General features: G+C 35.6%; 1 protein-coding gene across 1 annotated transcript; it reads left to right on the top strand.

Annotated features, from left to right (window-relative positions):
- On the top strand, positions 1–5,830 carry LOC101735383 (28 kDa heat- and acid-stable phosphoprotein). The gene is made up of 6 exons (XM_004926992.5): positions 1–226; positions 416–506; positions 995–1,091; positions 2,632–2,759; positions 3,573–3,761; positions 4,833–5,830. Exons 1-6 carry the CDS (start codon positions 217–219, stop codon positions 4,834–4,836), a joined length of 519 nt encoding a protein of 172 aa, XP_004927049.1. The 5' UTR covers positions 1–216; the 3' UTR covers positions 4,837–5,830.
- Positions 5,831–15,290: the final 9,460 nt, after the last annotated feature.

Genomic DNA, 15,290 nt, shown 5'->3' with positions numbered 1-15,290 from the left:
TGATATTAGCTTTTGGCAATTATTATTGGCTTCATACCTAATTGTAATCATTGGCAACTGGCAACCCAGACTAAAAAAAATATAGAAACGTCAACCACCGTCAACGCTAAATTTATCCTAGTTTACATCATTTTATATTTAATAACAATTTTAAATCTCTTCAATACCTCAATATTCTTAGTTTGTTCAAATCAGATCACTAAATAAAATCATAAAATGCCACGCGGTAAGAAACAACGAAAAAAAAATCAATGACGTTCAGTCATTTAGAATGTGCTTCTGACCAGTCTGCTTTTAACCTATTACGTTTTAATTTTACTTGTACACCAAGAATTTTCATGAGAAATTAACATATTTAGTTTTTTGTTACTTTTCTGAAAACAGTAAGTTATAGAATTTGTTTGTACCTTTGTAGGTAAATTTACTAACCACAAGGGTCGTAACCGCAAGTTTACTAGCCCTGAAGAATTAGAAGAACAAAGGAAACACGATGAACAGAAGAAGAAGTAAGTTATTGTTTTTATTTCAATCACTTCGTTTCATCTGAAAAGGGCTCAAGGGTCAAGGTTTAGGAATTTGTCATACCACTCTTAGAACTCTTCACTAAAATGAAAATATACAATATGCTAATTCAGTTTCAAAACGCTGTAGTAAAAGTGTTCCTTCACTTTCTTTCTTAATTATTAGTAGTATATTATAAGTGTATTCTTTTATACTGCCAATGAAGGTGTCAATATATTATATAGAGGTGTGTTTTTACCAAACAAACAGAATGTTACATTCAGTCTTATTTCTACTTCAATCATTTTACAATATCTTGTCAAAAAAGACTACATACAAAATGTAAAGTTATAACTTACTGCAATATAGTGCATATTACATATTCATTGTAGTGATAAACTGTAAATCTCTGTAAATAAATAATGCAATCAGACAATTTACCCTGATTCAACATAAAAAGAGAGGTTCAAGTTGAAATCTAATTTGGTTATAGATGGAGAAAAGAACAAGGGAAAGAGAGCAGCAGCGAAGAGGAATCTGAAGAGGAAAAGTCTGGATCTGGTAGTGAAGGGAGTGATTCAGATGAAGATGTAAGTAGTAATATGTAGTCTCCAGACTAAAACCATACTAAATCTTCTTACACCAAGTAAAATCGAAACATGTTTCTGTTTCCTTAAAGCCATCTTTTTAAATTATTTTGTATATTTTGAATATTTGGTATATGGGGAATATTTGTAAAGTTAAAACTACTAAATGTTTTTGTTTGTAATTCTTCATTAAATTTACTTTACATTACAAATCTGAGTGTCAGGTAAATCTAGACCTATAATTTTATAAACACACTAACATTAATATAAAACGGTGAGATGATGGATGGATGCCGATAGAAAAGTAGTAGGTGCTCAAGGTAGTCAGGATTGAATTCCTATTCTTCTTCTCAGTGGTACACTCTTGGCGGAGTATTCGTGGTTATGTATGTCTTATTGCTTGGTTGCGGCTTTTGAGAGACTTCTCTATCTCTCTCTGTTTACATTAGTAAAAGTTGTACTAAATTATCAGACAGACCGTCATCAGGTTACCTTATTATCAAAGATAGAGAGAATGTACATTAAAACATAATTAACATTAAAAAACAATCATCAAGTAGATATAGTTGCACAATAGGCAGTCTTATCGCTAAAAGTGATCTCTTTCAGATAACTGTTTTATTAAAACTTATTTTTACCTCTAACTCTTATTATTATTATTATATATTATTTTAGCCTAAAGAGTTAGAATATTGAATATTCAAATGCTGTAAGCTAAGAGGCTAAAGGTTTAAAACCATATACAATATAGTGTAGTATTCATAAGATACCCCACCACACCCCCCTTAAATTCACTCAATTTTTTTTCATTTCTCAAGACAGCCATGATTTCAATCCATAGTGACTGTATGTGCATCTGCTCATCAATATAATAACGTTTATAGTAAAAATTACATACTATGTAGTACTCTGCTATTGATCTTTTATCAGATTATTAATAGTTGATTGGTAAAGCAGCATTGTGCAATAATAATAATAAATAATTATTTTATATATATATATAATACATATTATTTTGGAAGATGTATCCACCAAAAAATGTTTTTTTTTTTAATATGTACTGAGGAGTGAAAGACTATTTGGTTGAAGCGACTTTTCACTTAATACCATAAAAAGGGGTGAAAAGGGATACGGGGTGACTAGGGATAAAATCAAGACTAAGTTGTACCCACAACCTAATGTAACTTCTATAAAATCATAGTACAAAGTTCAATTTTGTCCCTTTTTACCCCGTTCTACGGTACCCGACATATATCTTTGTAATAACAGGTGCATTTTATTTGGTATTAGCAACAACAGTTGCATGTTTTTAATTTAAAATCAACAAAGTTTACTTCATTCAAATAGCTAAAGAAGTTTTTTTGTTATGATACTTTTTCCCAATTTTAAACTTTAAATGGCTCTTTTGTAGAGTTACAACAATGTCGCTTAAACCAAATAACCTTTTACCCCTCAAGATTAACTCTAACCAGTTAAGCAGTATGTTGCCACCTGCTCTGCTAATACCAATACATACTAACCTAAAATCATATTTCTGTTCCAGCATCCAACCAAAGCGAAAGGTGTATCTGGTTTAATAGAAGTAGAAAATCCAAACCGTGTAGTAAAGAAAAATAAAAAGTTATCTAATTTAAATGATCTTGGAGATGTGGAGAAACCACAACTGTCAAGGTAAGAAGATAACTCATGGAAAGACATTTGGAAGGGGAAATGGTATACTATTTTTCTAAAATAGGCTATGTTTATAACAGCAAAGAGTAATTAAATTTTCCTTAAACACAGGTAACAGGTAATAGTAAGCTATTATAGGATTGTAAGTTTCAACAACTCACCAACACCCTTACCCAATAAAAGTTGGGTGGTTTGTTAAAGATCTCTCATATTTATGTATATGAGTCGACTATTATCAAAGCCGGCAATGTGACTTTGGACAATTATTGGTAAATCAGAAAAACGAATTATTGACTTTGTATTCCATTGGCAGTGACAAAACTCTTCTGAACGACATCTTAGATAAATAACAGGTTAAGTATTAACCTTTATTTAATGCAGGTTTTGAACCGTATTCTTTGAAGGAGACGATTATATTCAAATCAGTCTGTATTGACATATCAAGAACATTTTTTTGTCCAAATGCACAGATTGCCACCTTTGATAATAGACAACTCATATGTCATAAATCTGGATGTACTTATTCTTTCATATTCATTTATTTCATCTTTCATTATCAACAAGACAAACAAAATCCTAACTTAGAACTATTAAGGTAGAACCATTTATTTTATTTTTTTCAAAATTTAACAGAGTTGAAAACGGATTGACGGTAAAAAAAATTTTATTGCCTTTGTATGCAGACGGGCATACGGCCCACCTGATGGTAAGTGGTCACCGTCGCTCATAGACGTCAGCAATGCCAGGGGCAGAGCCAAGCCGCTGCCTACCATTACACCTTACATCTTACTCAGATTAAAATCTTGATTTAAGACGTGAACGTGAAGAGATAGAACGCCAGCGAGCAGCTGCAGCCTATCAGAAGCTTCACGCTGAAGGTAAAACGGAGCAAGCGCGCGCTGACCTCGCTCGACTCGCCATCATTCGCCAACAACGCGAAGAAGCAGCTAAGCGCAGAGAGGCAGAGAAAAAATCTAAAGAAGATACTACAACTAAAAAAAGGTAAGAGCATGTCTAGTGTGCAGGGTAAATATTGTTATGCGCTGGGGTTCGGGACAAATAAAAAAATCTACCGAATTACAAGTTAACACTGTATTAACACTTAGAACACTCACAAACATTTTAAAATTCTCAATTCGCTTCTTCCGTTTCGCTTCAGGTGATCGGTTCGCTGTTTCGCTTCGAGTAGTTCCGATTACTAACTGACTGCGTGCCATCTCTGCAACGCTTTTATAGCCGATACCACATCCCTAAAATGATGGAGAATATTTCACACATCTCTAGTATTGTGTTTCCGCTATCAGACAATAGATGGCGCTGTACTGCTCGAGCGTTCTAGATGCTACCTACTAGATCCTTCGATATTCTTTCGACTATTCAGCGATAGATGGCGTTACTCTTACCGGCGTATCGATATTTTCTAAAGCAAAATGTTTGTGCTTAACACCCGTCTGTGCCATAATTGGTAGCACCCAATTGTATGATTATCCCAGAGTTGAACTCTTGAAGGCAGACATAATTTGTTTACATAAAAAGGTCAAGAGAAGTCATTACTGTATTAAAGCTATTACATATGAAGAAATGTGAAGGGATGTATAGGTGCCAACTTCCCATGCAGGACTTCCACAATCAATAAAAAACCCATAAATCTTATAAATTTTCCCAAGGACTGCAATATTTGTAGGGATTATCAGTAACACACACACACATTTTGCTTCATGGGTTACATGCATTGAAAAGGAAATTCTCAATACGCTTGGTATCAAAAACTCTTCCTCCTTCCTTCTCTATTTATATTTAAAGTCAGTTAAATATCCATACTTCCATACTAATATTATAAAGGCAAAAGTGAAGTTGTTAGGCAATGGCTTAGATCTGCCCCTAGCATTGCTGACGTCCATGGGCGACGGTAACTACTCACCATCAGGTGGACCGGTGGACAGGTGGTACGCTCGTTTGCCTACACAGGAAATAAAAAAATTAATAGATTGACAAATTTCGCAAATATAGTTTAAAACATCTTTCTGCTCGTTTTTTAATGTAATCACTAATTCATACATTTTACATCCGCAGGTAGACAATCTTATTTATAGTTGACTACAAGAGGAAATATCTTCTGATGTTTGCAAGCTCACAATCTCAAGCTGCATAGCTTAATAATAAAAAAATTAAACATTTTTTTTTCAGACTTCTAATTTCAATAACAGAGTAATGTCAACTTTTATTGTATTTACCGAAGCTTAGTTATTACTTTCAACTTTAGCTAACCAAATTCTTTCGTATCTTTTCTTTGTATTAGTTATTTCTTATACGTAATTGTTAAACAAAAAATATATATCAAAATACTTGACTATTTACAGCTGGTCTTAATTGAATGTTCACAAAACAGCTTAGTAATTTTTTGTATCTTCACTTATAGCATATTTCGTATATTTGCGTATAATGGAAAGTACCTTTATTGTTTTATGTATATTATTTTTTTAAATATTGAAGAATAACATAACGAATTTTAACTTTATAAAATAAATAAATATAGAATAAATTAGTGAAATTGTATGCCTGTAGCGACAAATATCAGTGCCTTTATCATCTGGATTAAGAAATATCGGTGATATTGTCTTTTCTCATATAACTATGTTCCAAAAATTCTTGTGACAGACTGCCTGAAAGGGATGCTATATCTTACTGTTTCAAATGAATCGATTTGCTTGAAGGAAACGAATGTAGCGCCTCTTGTGGTAATTTTAGTTAACTAAATAGGTTTTGTATATTAAATCAGTTATCGCTGTCTTAGCAATTCGACAAAGAAGGTATTTATATACTCGTATAGTTCTTTTTTTATTTAAAAAAAATTCTTGATTAAAAGTATGTATGTTTGTTCGTATTGAATTAATATTAATTTCATATCGTAATTTGCTAAATGGAGATTATAAATAAGTATGGGCTATAGCAATTATATAAGTGAATCCATAACGGATTTCATTACTATTTTCGTTTTTATATAGACTCACTGGACGTTTTATAAGACAGTTATGTATCTATAAAAATAAATATTGAAAATGATCTCCTAAGCTGTGTCATTCATTATATTTGAATCTTTCAATCACCGTAACAGTAAGGCTGCTTGCGCACTATGCAACCTGTATGCTTAGTGCGAGTTTTTTAACGTTTTCGATAGCGTAAAGGTTAGCCAAATTTTGTATGCAGTTGGAACAGCGCTCCTAGCGGCAAATGTAGACAAACGATCCCATTCCATACAACTATGAGATAACTTTTACGCTATCCAGAACGTTAAAAAACTCGCACTAAGCACACTGGTAACCGAAAGGCTGCGGCAACCTAAATATTTGAGCAGCCAGTTATAGAAGCCAATCGACGCTCATTTATGATCCTTTCGTCGAGCGATTTGGACTTTATCTCGTAAAAAACGCAAAGTAAAGAAAAGACGCTGGATTCATCCTCTTTCTGGAACGGCACTCAAAAGGCTTATTCTATAACTATTTTAAAGATGTTCATACATACGCAGACCGGTTTTGGAACGAAGTTCCTTGTAAGACGATGCGGAGGGGTACCCTAACCGGGAAAAAACGTCCGTAACATAAGGTATTTTCTATTTAGTTTGTTATCAACAGATGTCGCTGCAAGTAAATTCAACAATTCCTGAATCGCGGTGACAAAATGTTACACAGTTGACGGACGTTCTCGTATTTCTCTTTGTTATATCATACTTACCTGGCATAGAGGGATACCGTGATCATGTAGGCGGAGGCTGCTCCATTGCACTGCGGAGTGGTTGACCCTTGCGATCATATTTCTAACAATAAAAAAAATCATAATAAAAAATGTATACCCGAATAATTATTTTCTTTATACCTCGAATAGATCTTAATATTAATATTTTTATAATATGGATGGAACTTCGTACCTATCCAGGATCCGGACTGACCGCAGCCAACAATCGCTCTGGCTACCTACAGCCAATGGGCTGCCGTGCAACAGGCGCGTTGTATTGACGGCCGCAGTCAAGAGTTCCGGGTTGCTTATGTGCGCGGGCTCCCATACAACGCCATATATTTGTCTGGTTGCCGCAGCCAGGCTGCTTAGTGCGCGGGGAGTCTAATTAAGTAGTTGTACAGAAGCTACGAGCATGAGTCGTCGACTGCTAACGATGCACCTGATGGAAATCTCAAGTATACATTGTGTTTTTTTGTATTGTTTTCTAGGATATCGGAACATAATAGTAACAACCCACACTTGAAATTTGAGTTCGAAATTTCGCGGAAGATAAGTATTTTAATTGTATCGGTAATCAACAGTCTTCTTTCTTCTGTTTGAAGAAGACATTGTTAAGACCGGTTGCAACCCGTGGGAGCTCACGACACGCACTGCCAATTAATCAAGACGGAAATTTTGAAGAAGAGTTGAGTTGGAGGTGTAAAAAATTAAGTAACAATCAACACCTGCTAACGACCCCCACCAGAAAGTGCTACAATGGTACGGTTCGACTGTTACTGACAATCAAATAGTATAGTACATAGTAATTATAACTCATAAATATCCCAGATCCGCAGCCCGCAGAAATAGATCGATCAAATTTTTTTTCTTTTTTTTTTTCTTTTATTGCCTTTGTAGGCATACGAGCATACGGCCCACCTGATGGTGAGTGGTTACCGTCGGCCATGGACTTCAGCAATGCCAGGGGCAGAGCCAAGCCGCTGCCTACCGCAAATTTGAAGTACTTATTGGATATATCTGGGGAAAGAGTTTAACAAGTGTCTGCAGTCGGCATCATTGCGCCACTTCGAGAAGGCGGCACGACATGAAAACTCGTCGTGGCCGCCGGAAATTACATACCCGATCCTGTGGACCGAATGTTAACCGGTCGACGTCGCCATAACAGGTCATTGCGGATCCTCTCGATCCATTAACTGTGCTATTAGGTACCACAAGCACCGGTTACCGTCCTCGTCGAACCCGTCGCTTGCTTCGACGTCACTCGTTGAAGGGTTCGACGAGTGAACTAACCCATAGACACAGCCCACTGAGTTTCTCGCCGGATCTTCTCAGTGGGTCGCGTTTTGGATCCCGTGGTAGATTCTGCGAAGCACTGCTCTGATACAAAACAAGTCTGTGTCTGGTACAAGATTTGAACCTATGAGCTCACCTACACGTCAACAAGGGCGGATCCAGCTTTGGCGCCAGGAGGGGGTCACATAGTCAAATTTAGATGCGTTCGTTCCCAAACGTTTGCCATTATACAAAGTTATTATATTATATTAAATTAATTAAATATTGAAGGTATGTAGTTACATAAACTCTGTATGGTGACAAAATATATAAATAAAATCATTATATTCAATTAGTGGTACACCAAGTCCTGGAACCAGCTCAGGGGGTGGTCATGACCCCCCCTGGATCCGCCATTGCACGTCAAGGAGAAGCTGAAATAGCCTCTCAAGGCTATAGGTAGCAAAAAAGAAAGCATTACAACCTTTTTAAGCATCCTCATTTTTACCTCCTGAGAAGTAGTTTTAATTTTACCATTTATATTATCGTTTAAGTAATAACATCGGTTAAAAAACGCAACCTGATTCTGGGTGCTATATATATTTTCATGAATAAGAGATTTTGTTTTCAAACAAGATTCACTTCACTGCTTTGATCGCCACGTCTATCAATAGCCTGGCATGCAAACATTCGACTAAATACCAAGCGAACAGAGAGTTTAAAAAATTACATTTGGCCTCGTATTTACCTTGCCTAATTCTACAACAACTTGGTTCTCTTCACCTCATCCCATTTAAAAATCACAAGAATATTTTATACAAAATAGCGGAAAGTTGAAATCAATTATAAACAGCAACAAAGCTGATTTTGTTGCAGCTAAACAAAATTCAATAAATTAAAATGTTCGTAAACTCTTTTCACAGTATCTGCCTGCATCCGTTTTATTGGAATAAAAACAACGGAAAATCGGCAAACACGACTGAAAAAACACGGAACAACTGCCTGAAGATAAAATAAAACGACCGAGATCTAATTTTACCTTGTTGCAACTCTAAATTGTTCGAGCGATCCGTTCGGAACAATGCAATTTTGTTATCGTGCTTTACGGGACATTTAGGTAGCTCGCTGGTTACATAACATTACTTTAATTACTTAGTAGACTTAATAATATTCTTTACTACGAAAAAATAAAAATGTACATATTTACAAAAGCGCCTAAACGAACATAAAAGCAATATTTTTTTAATTGTTTATATGGGTGGACGAGCTCACATCCCACCTGGTGTTAAGTGGTTACTGGAGCCCATAGACATCTACAACGTAAATGTGCCACCCACGTTGAGATAAGGGTTCTAAGGTCTCAAATATATATTAGTTACAACGGCTGCCCCACCCTTCAAACTGAAACGCATTACTGCTTTACGGCAGAAATAAGCAGGGTGGTGGTACCTACCCGTGCGGACTCACATGACTTACACTCCTACTACCAGTAACACTTGTAAACTTACTACAAATTAGGTGATGAATGATATGATGATTTGTATTAATTACGTGTAGATTCTTTAATATCTTATCTCGATTTCTTTAATATTTTTTTCATTACCGCATTCTTAAGTTGCGAAGAGTAGGTGCTCTTCTGTCAGGTCTACTGTATTAATATCTACTAAATTAGCATTTATTAAGAGGTCGTATGTAAGCCAGCGTGGATAAATACTACATCCTGTCTATTTCTGTCGCAAAGCGGTTGTGCGTTCGAAAAGTGAAAAAGCCCTTATAAAATACAATCAAATTGTCTATGGGCGCAGATATCAATCAAACACCATTAATTTTCCCACCTGTCTAGTGCATCTAGCTTGTGGTAATGAAGATAAAAAGAAAATATCTTGTTCGAATTAAACGACTTTAATAATATTTTTAAAATTGGATTAATAACTGCTTACCATTCATTATTATAATAATATGTCATTTCATTGCAAGCCAAAAAGATATTATGAAAAAAAAGCCAATGTATTATATTCCTGTGCCGTATATACTCATTACTGCAGTCCCTCGTTGGAAGCTCACGAAGGCAGGGATGGTCGTCGTAGTTTTTCATATTTTGTAGTCATTGAATTTTCTGCTAAATTATTTTTATCAAATATTTATAACAAAATGACAGGTAAATACAACCATACTGTCGTTCATAGCAGGCGTGTGCTGCGGCTTGAAGTGAGACAGTTGCTATATCCAAGTGAATCCTGAATAGGAATTCGGCATCAGTTTCATAACCGGCTACTTGCCTGTTGTCAAACTTCTTGGGAATGCTATCGATGGTATAAAGTAGCCAGAACAAATCCAATATATAGTCCAATTATAAGTAGGTACATACGTCCACTATTTATGAATAATATCTTAAGAAGTGTTTATGTAAATTTTGTAAATTAAAATTTTGTCAGCAGAAGCTATAGAAAGGTAGATTTGAAAATTTTTAAAATTGTATTTGGTTTTTGCGGATCGCGGACATAATTAAAACTAACAGCTAGCACGTCTTAATCGTCCGTGACCACGAACGAGCTTTCGTAACGTCATACATCGTACCTAATTTTATATAATAACAATAAAAAACAATAAAAAAACGCGATATTAAACCATAAAAATAATTTTAATTATAAAAATGTTCATTGTAACAACCCTAACGAAACGGGTGCCGTCAAACTATGCTAATTTAAACGTAAGTACGCCTCTCCGGACTGGAACGAACCCTTAGCACAGTCTGATCACAATGCTCATTTATAAACGAACGTAGTTTCATAACTTCATCCAGTTAGTGTTTGTGTAGCTCCTACTGTGCACCCTCCCTTGATAATTAAACGATATTTAATGCACTTTTCATACATTTGTGTTATCTATTTGTATTGTACCTTGGTATAAGTAGACGGTGGCTTGGCTATATTCCTGTTATTACTGCTGCTTATGACATTTACCACGTATGATAAGGTGGACCGTGTGCTCGTCTGCCTTTGAAGGGAAAAAGCGAGTATTATAAAAAAAAAACTATTAATATTAGCGAAACTAAAAGTTAGAAGAAAAAATATGTAGATTGTATTATATTTTGAATATCACCGTATTACAATAAGATTAACGAATTGTTTTAGGCTAATACGCGTTTTCCAACTAGGGCTGAATTATTATCATCGTGCTGATAATGATGCCTCGCTGTCATTATTTTTTCAAGCAACTACATTTTTCTTTTAAGTTATTCGATTGCTATATTTTTTGTCAAGAATAAATATCGATGTTTCTCACCGTACGATGAGTTAAAATTTTTGGAAGGCAATATCCTACTAATATTATAAACGCGAAAGCTTATAAGAATGTATGGATACTCTTTCCTATGTTTGTTACTCTTTCACGCAAAAACTACTGGGTGGATTTTGATGAAACTGTACAATAATATAGCTTACACATCAGAATAACATATAGGCTATAATTTAGAAATATATATATGTGAATTACGTACAAATATAACGATAAGTGTCAAGTGAGTAGAAAAAATCTGTCATCTGCAAGCTATTCCGGCGTGCGTTGCAAAAACCTCCATTTTAATATCGCAAAATATTGTACAATGTATTGGCGCCAAAATGAGAAAACGCAATGAGCAATCATATAAAAAAATGACAGATTCCAAATTCAAATGTAATATTTTGTTTATTTTTAATTGTAACAATATTTATGGCCAGACTAAGTATATTATATAAAATGTACTGTTGTGGTTTTCTTGTGAGTCAATACCTAAAAATACACTATAACGAAAATGCCATATATCAGCATAACGGGTACCGAAAACCAGGAAATTCTACTATTATCTATATTCATTGTACCCGTTAGTAACACAAATGAACATTTCCTTAGTGTATTTACTCCGCTAAACAAAGTTCGAGTAATACGTTAGACCGTTCGCACGTATAGCAGCGCAAACAACACAATAGATTGCTTTGCTAACATCTAAATTACAAGATTATGAACTATACATTCGGCGAAAAGTAAGTTATGAATTAAATAAATTAAAAAAATGGTTTTTAAATTAAAATCATGTTAAGATCCTCGTCGTTGCCCTGCAGTGAGCCTATTTGTTCGAAACATGACAACCCTATTTTCCAAACCGCGGCGGAAGCAGGGGAGAGGCGTGGACTTGCAAAATAAAACGACGAGCATATTTTTTTTATTGCTTAGGTAGCTGAACGAGCTCACAGACCGCCTGGTGTTAAGCGGTTACTGGATCTCATAGACATCTACAACGTAAATGCGCCACCCACCTTGAGATGGTCGTGGCGCCGACGACCGCCAGTCCGGCGTCCCGAGGGGGAGGGTGACGGGAGAGATGTGCTCCGCACTAAACGCTTCACTTTCCCCCCTTTGCCTTTTCATGGGTTCTGTCTCATGCGAGGTTTGGACGTTGGTTGTTGAGCGACAGGAGGTTTTAGTCAGTTCGACTCTGACATGCTCATTTCCTCCTGAACAAAAAGAAAAAAAAAAAAAAAGAAAAAAACACCTTGAGATATAAGTTCTAAGTTAGAACGGCTACCCCACCCTTCAAACCGAAACGCATTACTGCTTCACGGCAGAAACAGGCAGGGTGGTGATACCTACCCGCGCGGACTCACTAGACATCCTAGCACCAGTAAACGAGCATCAACGAAAAAAGACACAATCATTCTCGGTCCCGTAAAATTATACAAACTTTAATCCGATTTCACAAACCAGCTATAAATACAGTCCACTTTTATTCGGAGTAGCCTTGCACCCCACATCTCATCGCAACGGCGCTAACACTATTCATCACAAGCAAACCTTTCTTAAATCACGCCATGGGCATATGAGAAACCGTTCTTGTAAACGATCGTTGCTTCGTCTTTTTACGACAAATTTCAGTTCAGTATTTTCACAGAAAACTTTTATCTAATAGTAGGTACATACTGGCGGTGTCGTAAATAGCATTCTCGGATCTGAATTCAAAAAAGAAAAAAAGTGCCTCGTTTTTGTAGTCGGTTTCCGCGATTGCGATCACAATTCCGCGGATACAACAATGAAAGGAATCATCAAAAAGATAAGCAACATGGAGTAGACTACGAAGAAACTCATATCGTATGATAAAATTAGTATAAACCAGAGCTTAGAAGATTGTTTATCATTTTTAGAGAGCAGGTACGACGATTTTCCACGTAGTCCTTGTAAGAAATTATATACAAACTTGATTGAAATCGTATGTAATCTAAGATAATTCACTTACGATTTTTAACCGACTTCAAAAAAGTAGGAGGTTCTCAATTCAACTGTATCTTTTCTTTTTTTTTATGTTTGTTACCTCATAACTGTTGGACGCTTCCCGTGTGGTCCCATTTCAATTTAGTCCAGTTCTGATAACGGTATCCATGAGAAAACCATATAAGTCTTAAGTAAGTTAGTTACTTAAAGTATTAAGTACGTGCGCAACAAATAGATACAACAACTTAATAATTTAGTGTATATTAATTTGTTTTGGAATATCTTTTTTTCTATTTAAAGACGGTTTTTGTTAAAGCATATCTATTTACGATTATTTTTATTTTATTTCTATAAGGCACACAAAAAATGCAATCGTATGGTATTTTCAAAATTAACTTTTCAAATCAACACAATAAAATAAATGAAACAATCGGTTTACTAAAACAAAACTCTCACGAAACGTATCTATTAAGCTAATTGAATGGTAGATAAACGGAGTGCCTCTAAGTTTCCTGCTGCGCAATAAATAATAGGTAAATTAAATGGAAGCGAGCCCCGGACCAAACAGAATTAAAACTTTCCGGGCGGCTTCGCGTAAATCACAACAAACTGATTTATATTTCACGCACCTTCCGGCACCGGTTTCGGAATGGGCCTCGAATTCGGATATCACACACGAAGAGGATTCACGTTCTCACCATAATGTCAATATTTCGTGATTTTTTTTAATATTTTTTAGTGCTTAGATTGTTGGCCCACCTGGGTACTGGAGCCCATAGACATCTACAACGTAAATGCGTACCCTTCAGGTATAGTTACAACGGCTGCCCTACCCTTCAAACCGAAACGCATTACCGCTTCACGGCAGAAATAGGCAGGGTGGTGGTACCTACCCGCGCGGACTCACAAGAGGTCCTACCATCAGTGTAGCGTGATTAATTTTTTGACGTAGTGAAAATTGCGAAAAAAACTGCTATAATTTCATAAATGACATATAATTAATTATGTTTTTTTAACTTAGTGAAAATTGTGATTTAACAACTTACCTAAGTTTATTCCAATAATGTGAGCTTTAGTGTTAGTCAGAATGAAAGAATTGCAGAAATGCCAAAGGCAGACAAGCTATCTAATGTAAAGTTACACGAGCCCGTAAACATAGCGTATAGGCCGCTACGCACCTTAAGACGCGTGGTCAAAGATTTCATTGCATTGTATGACAGTTGTTTCACCCTTTAAACCGGTAAGCATGACTGCTTCGTAGCCTAAATAGAAGATAAAATAGTTTTTACTCGTGCAGGCTGAAAAAAGCTACACCACCAAAGTTTTCAAGTAATTAAGAATGTTTATAAATGCTTAGTTAGAGAGAGAGAGAGAGAGAGAGAGAGAGAGAGACAGAGAGATTATTTAAATTACTCAGTATTTAAGTAAATTACTCAGTATCTATTTAATTTTTGGTAGTCTAACTTCAAAATCTGTAGTAATTTAATAACATCTCACATTTCACAAGACTAAATGATTTGAATTTGAAATTCGTGAGTTTACATGCAAAATGTTTCTGCAGATATAATATTTCTGAGTGGCGCGAACATTTCATAGGCAAATCTGCAAGGTTTGCATATAAAATGAATGAAGGTTAAGCCACTTATGCAAATGAGAAAAGTTTCAAACACACAGATTTAATGTAGTCTTCGTGTTATAGCTGAACTAGTTCTTAGTATAGTATTATAAAGATACACAATAACTCTAAAGTATTCATATTCTTTGAATTAAAGGATCGACGTAAACAATCTTAATAATCATGTTAACCGGTGGTAGAACGTCTATTTACCGATTGGAGAGAATGTTGTTTACTGGTTATTAGGACATCTGAGCCCCCACCGGTAGGTTCCACCACGCTGTCTATTTCTGCCCTGAAGCAGAAGTTTGAAGGTTGGGGCAGCCGTTGTACTATAGAACTGAGAATTAGAACTCATGTCTTACGGTAGGCAGCGGTATTTACGTAGTTGATGTCCATGGGCTCCGGTAAACACTTGCGAAAAAACTATTGAAATGTGGTGTCATGTGAGGATACTTATTGGAATAAGCTGTGGTTGACATGTACGGGAGACGGCACTACAGAATAAACATGGCGCGTGTGAATACTTATGCGTTTCATTACAGTTGTCTTAATAACCTTTTACTAACTAATTAAATACAGTTATTACATGGCGCTGAGGACTTAAAGAACTTATTGAGATAAATATAAAAACCTAAGTGGAAGTAAACCGTTGTAAACGGAAG

Source organism: Bombyx mori, chromosome 17 (genome assembly GCF_030269925.1).
Source record: "Bombyx mori chromosome 17, ASM3026992v2".
Classification (NCBI taxonomy): domain Eukaryota; kingdom Metazoa; phylum Arthropoda; class Insecta; order Lepidoptera; family Bombycidae; genus Bombyx; species Bombyx mori.
This window is presented reverse-complemented; position numbering and strand designations above follow the sequence as displayed.

Bases quoted from the DNA above. Each gene is read 5' to 3' on its own strand.
- LOC101735383 (XM_004926992.5), top strand. The intron at 507-994 runs GTAAGTTATTGT...ATTTGGTTATAG, and splicing joins CACGATGAACAGAAGAAGAA to ATGGAGAAAAGAACAAGGGA. The intron at 1,092-2,631 runs GTAAGTAGTAAT...TTTCTGTTCCAG, and splicing joins GGAGTGATTCAGATGAAGAT to CATCCAACCAAAGCGAAAGG.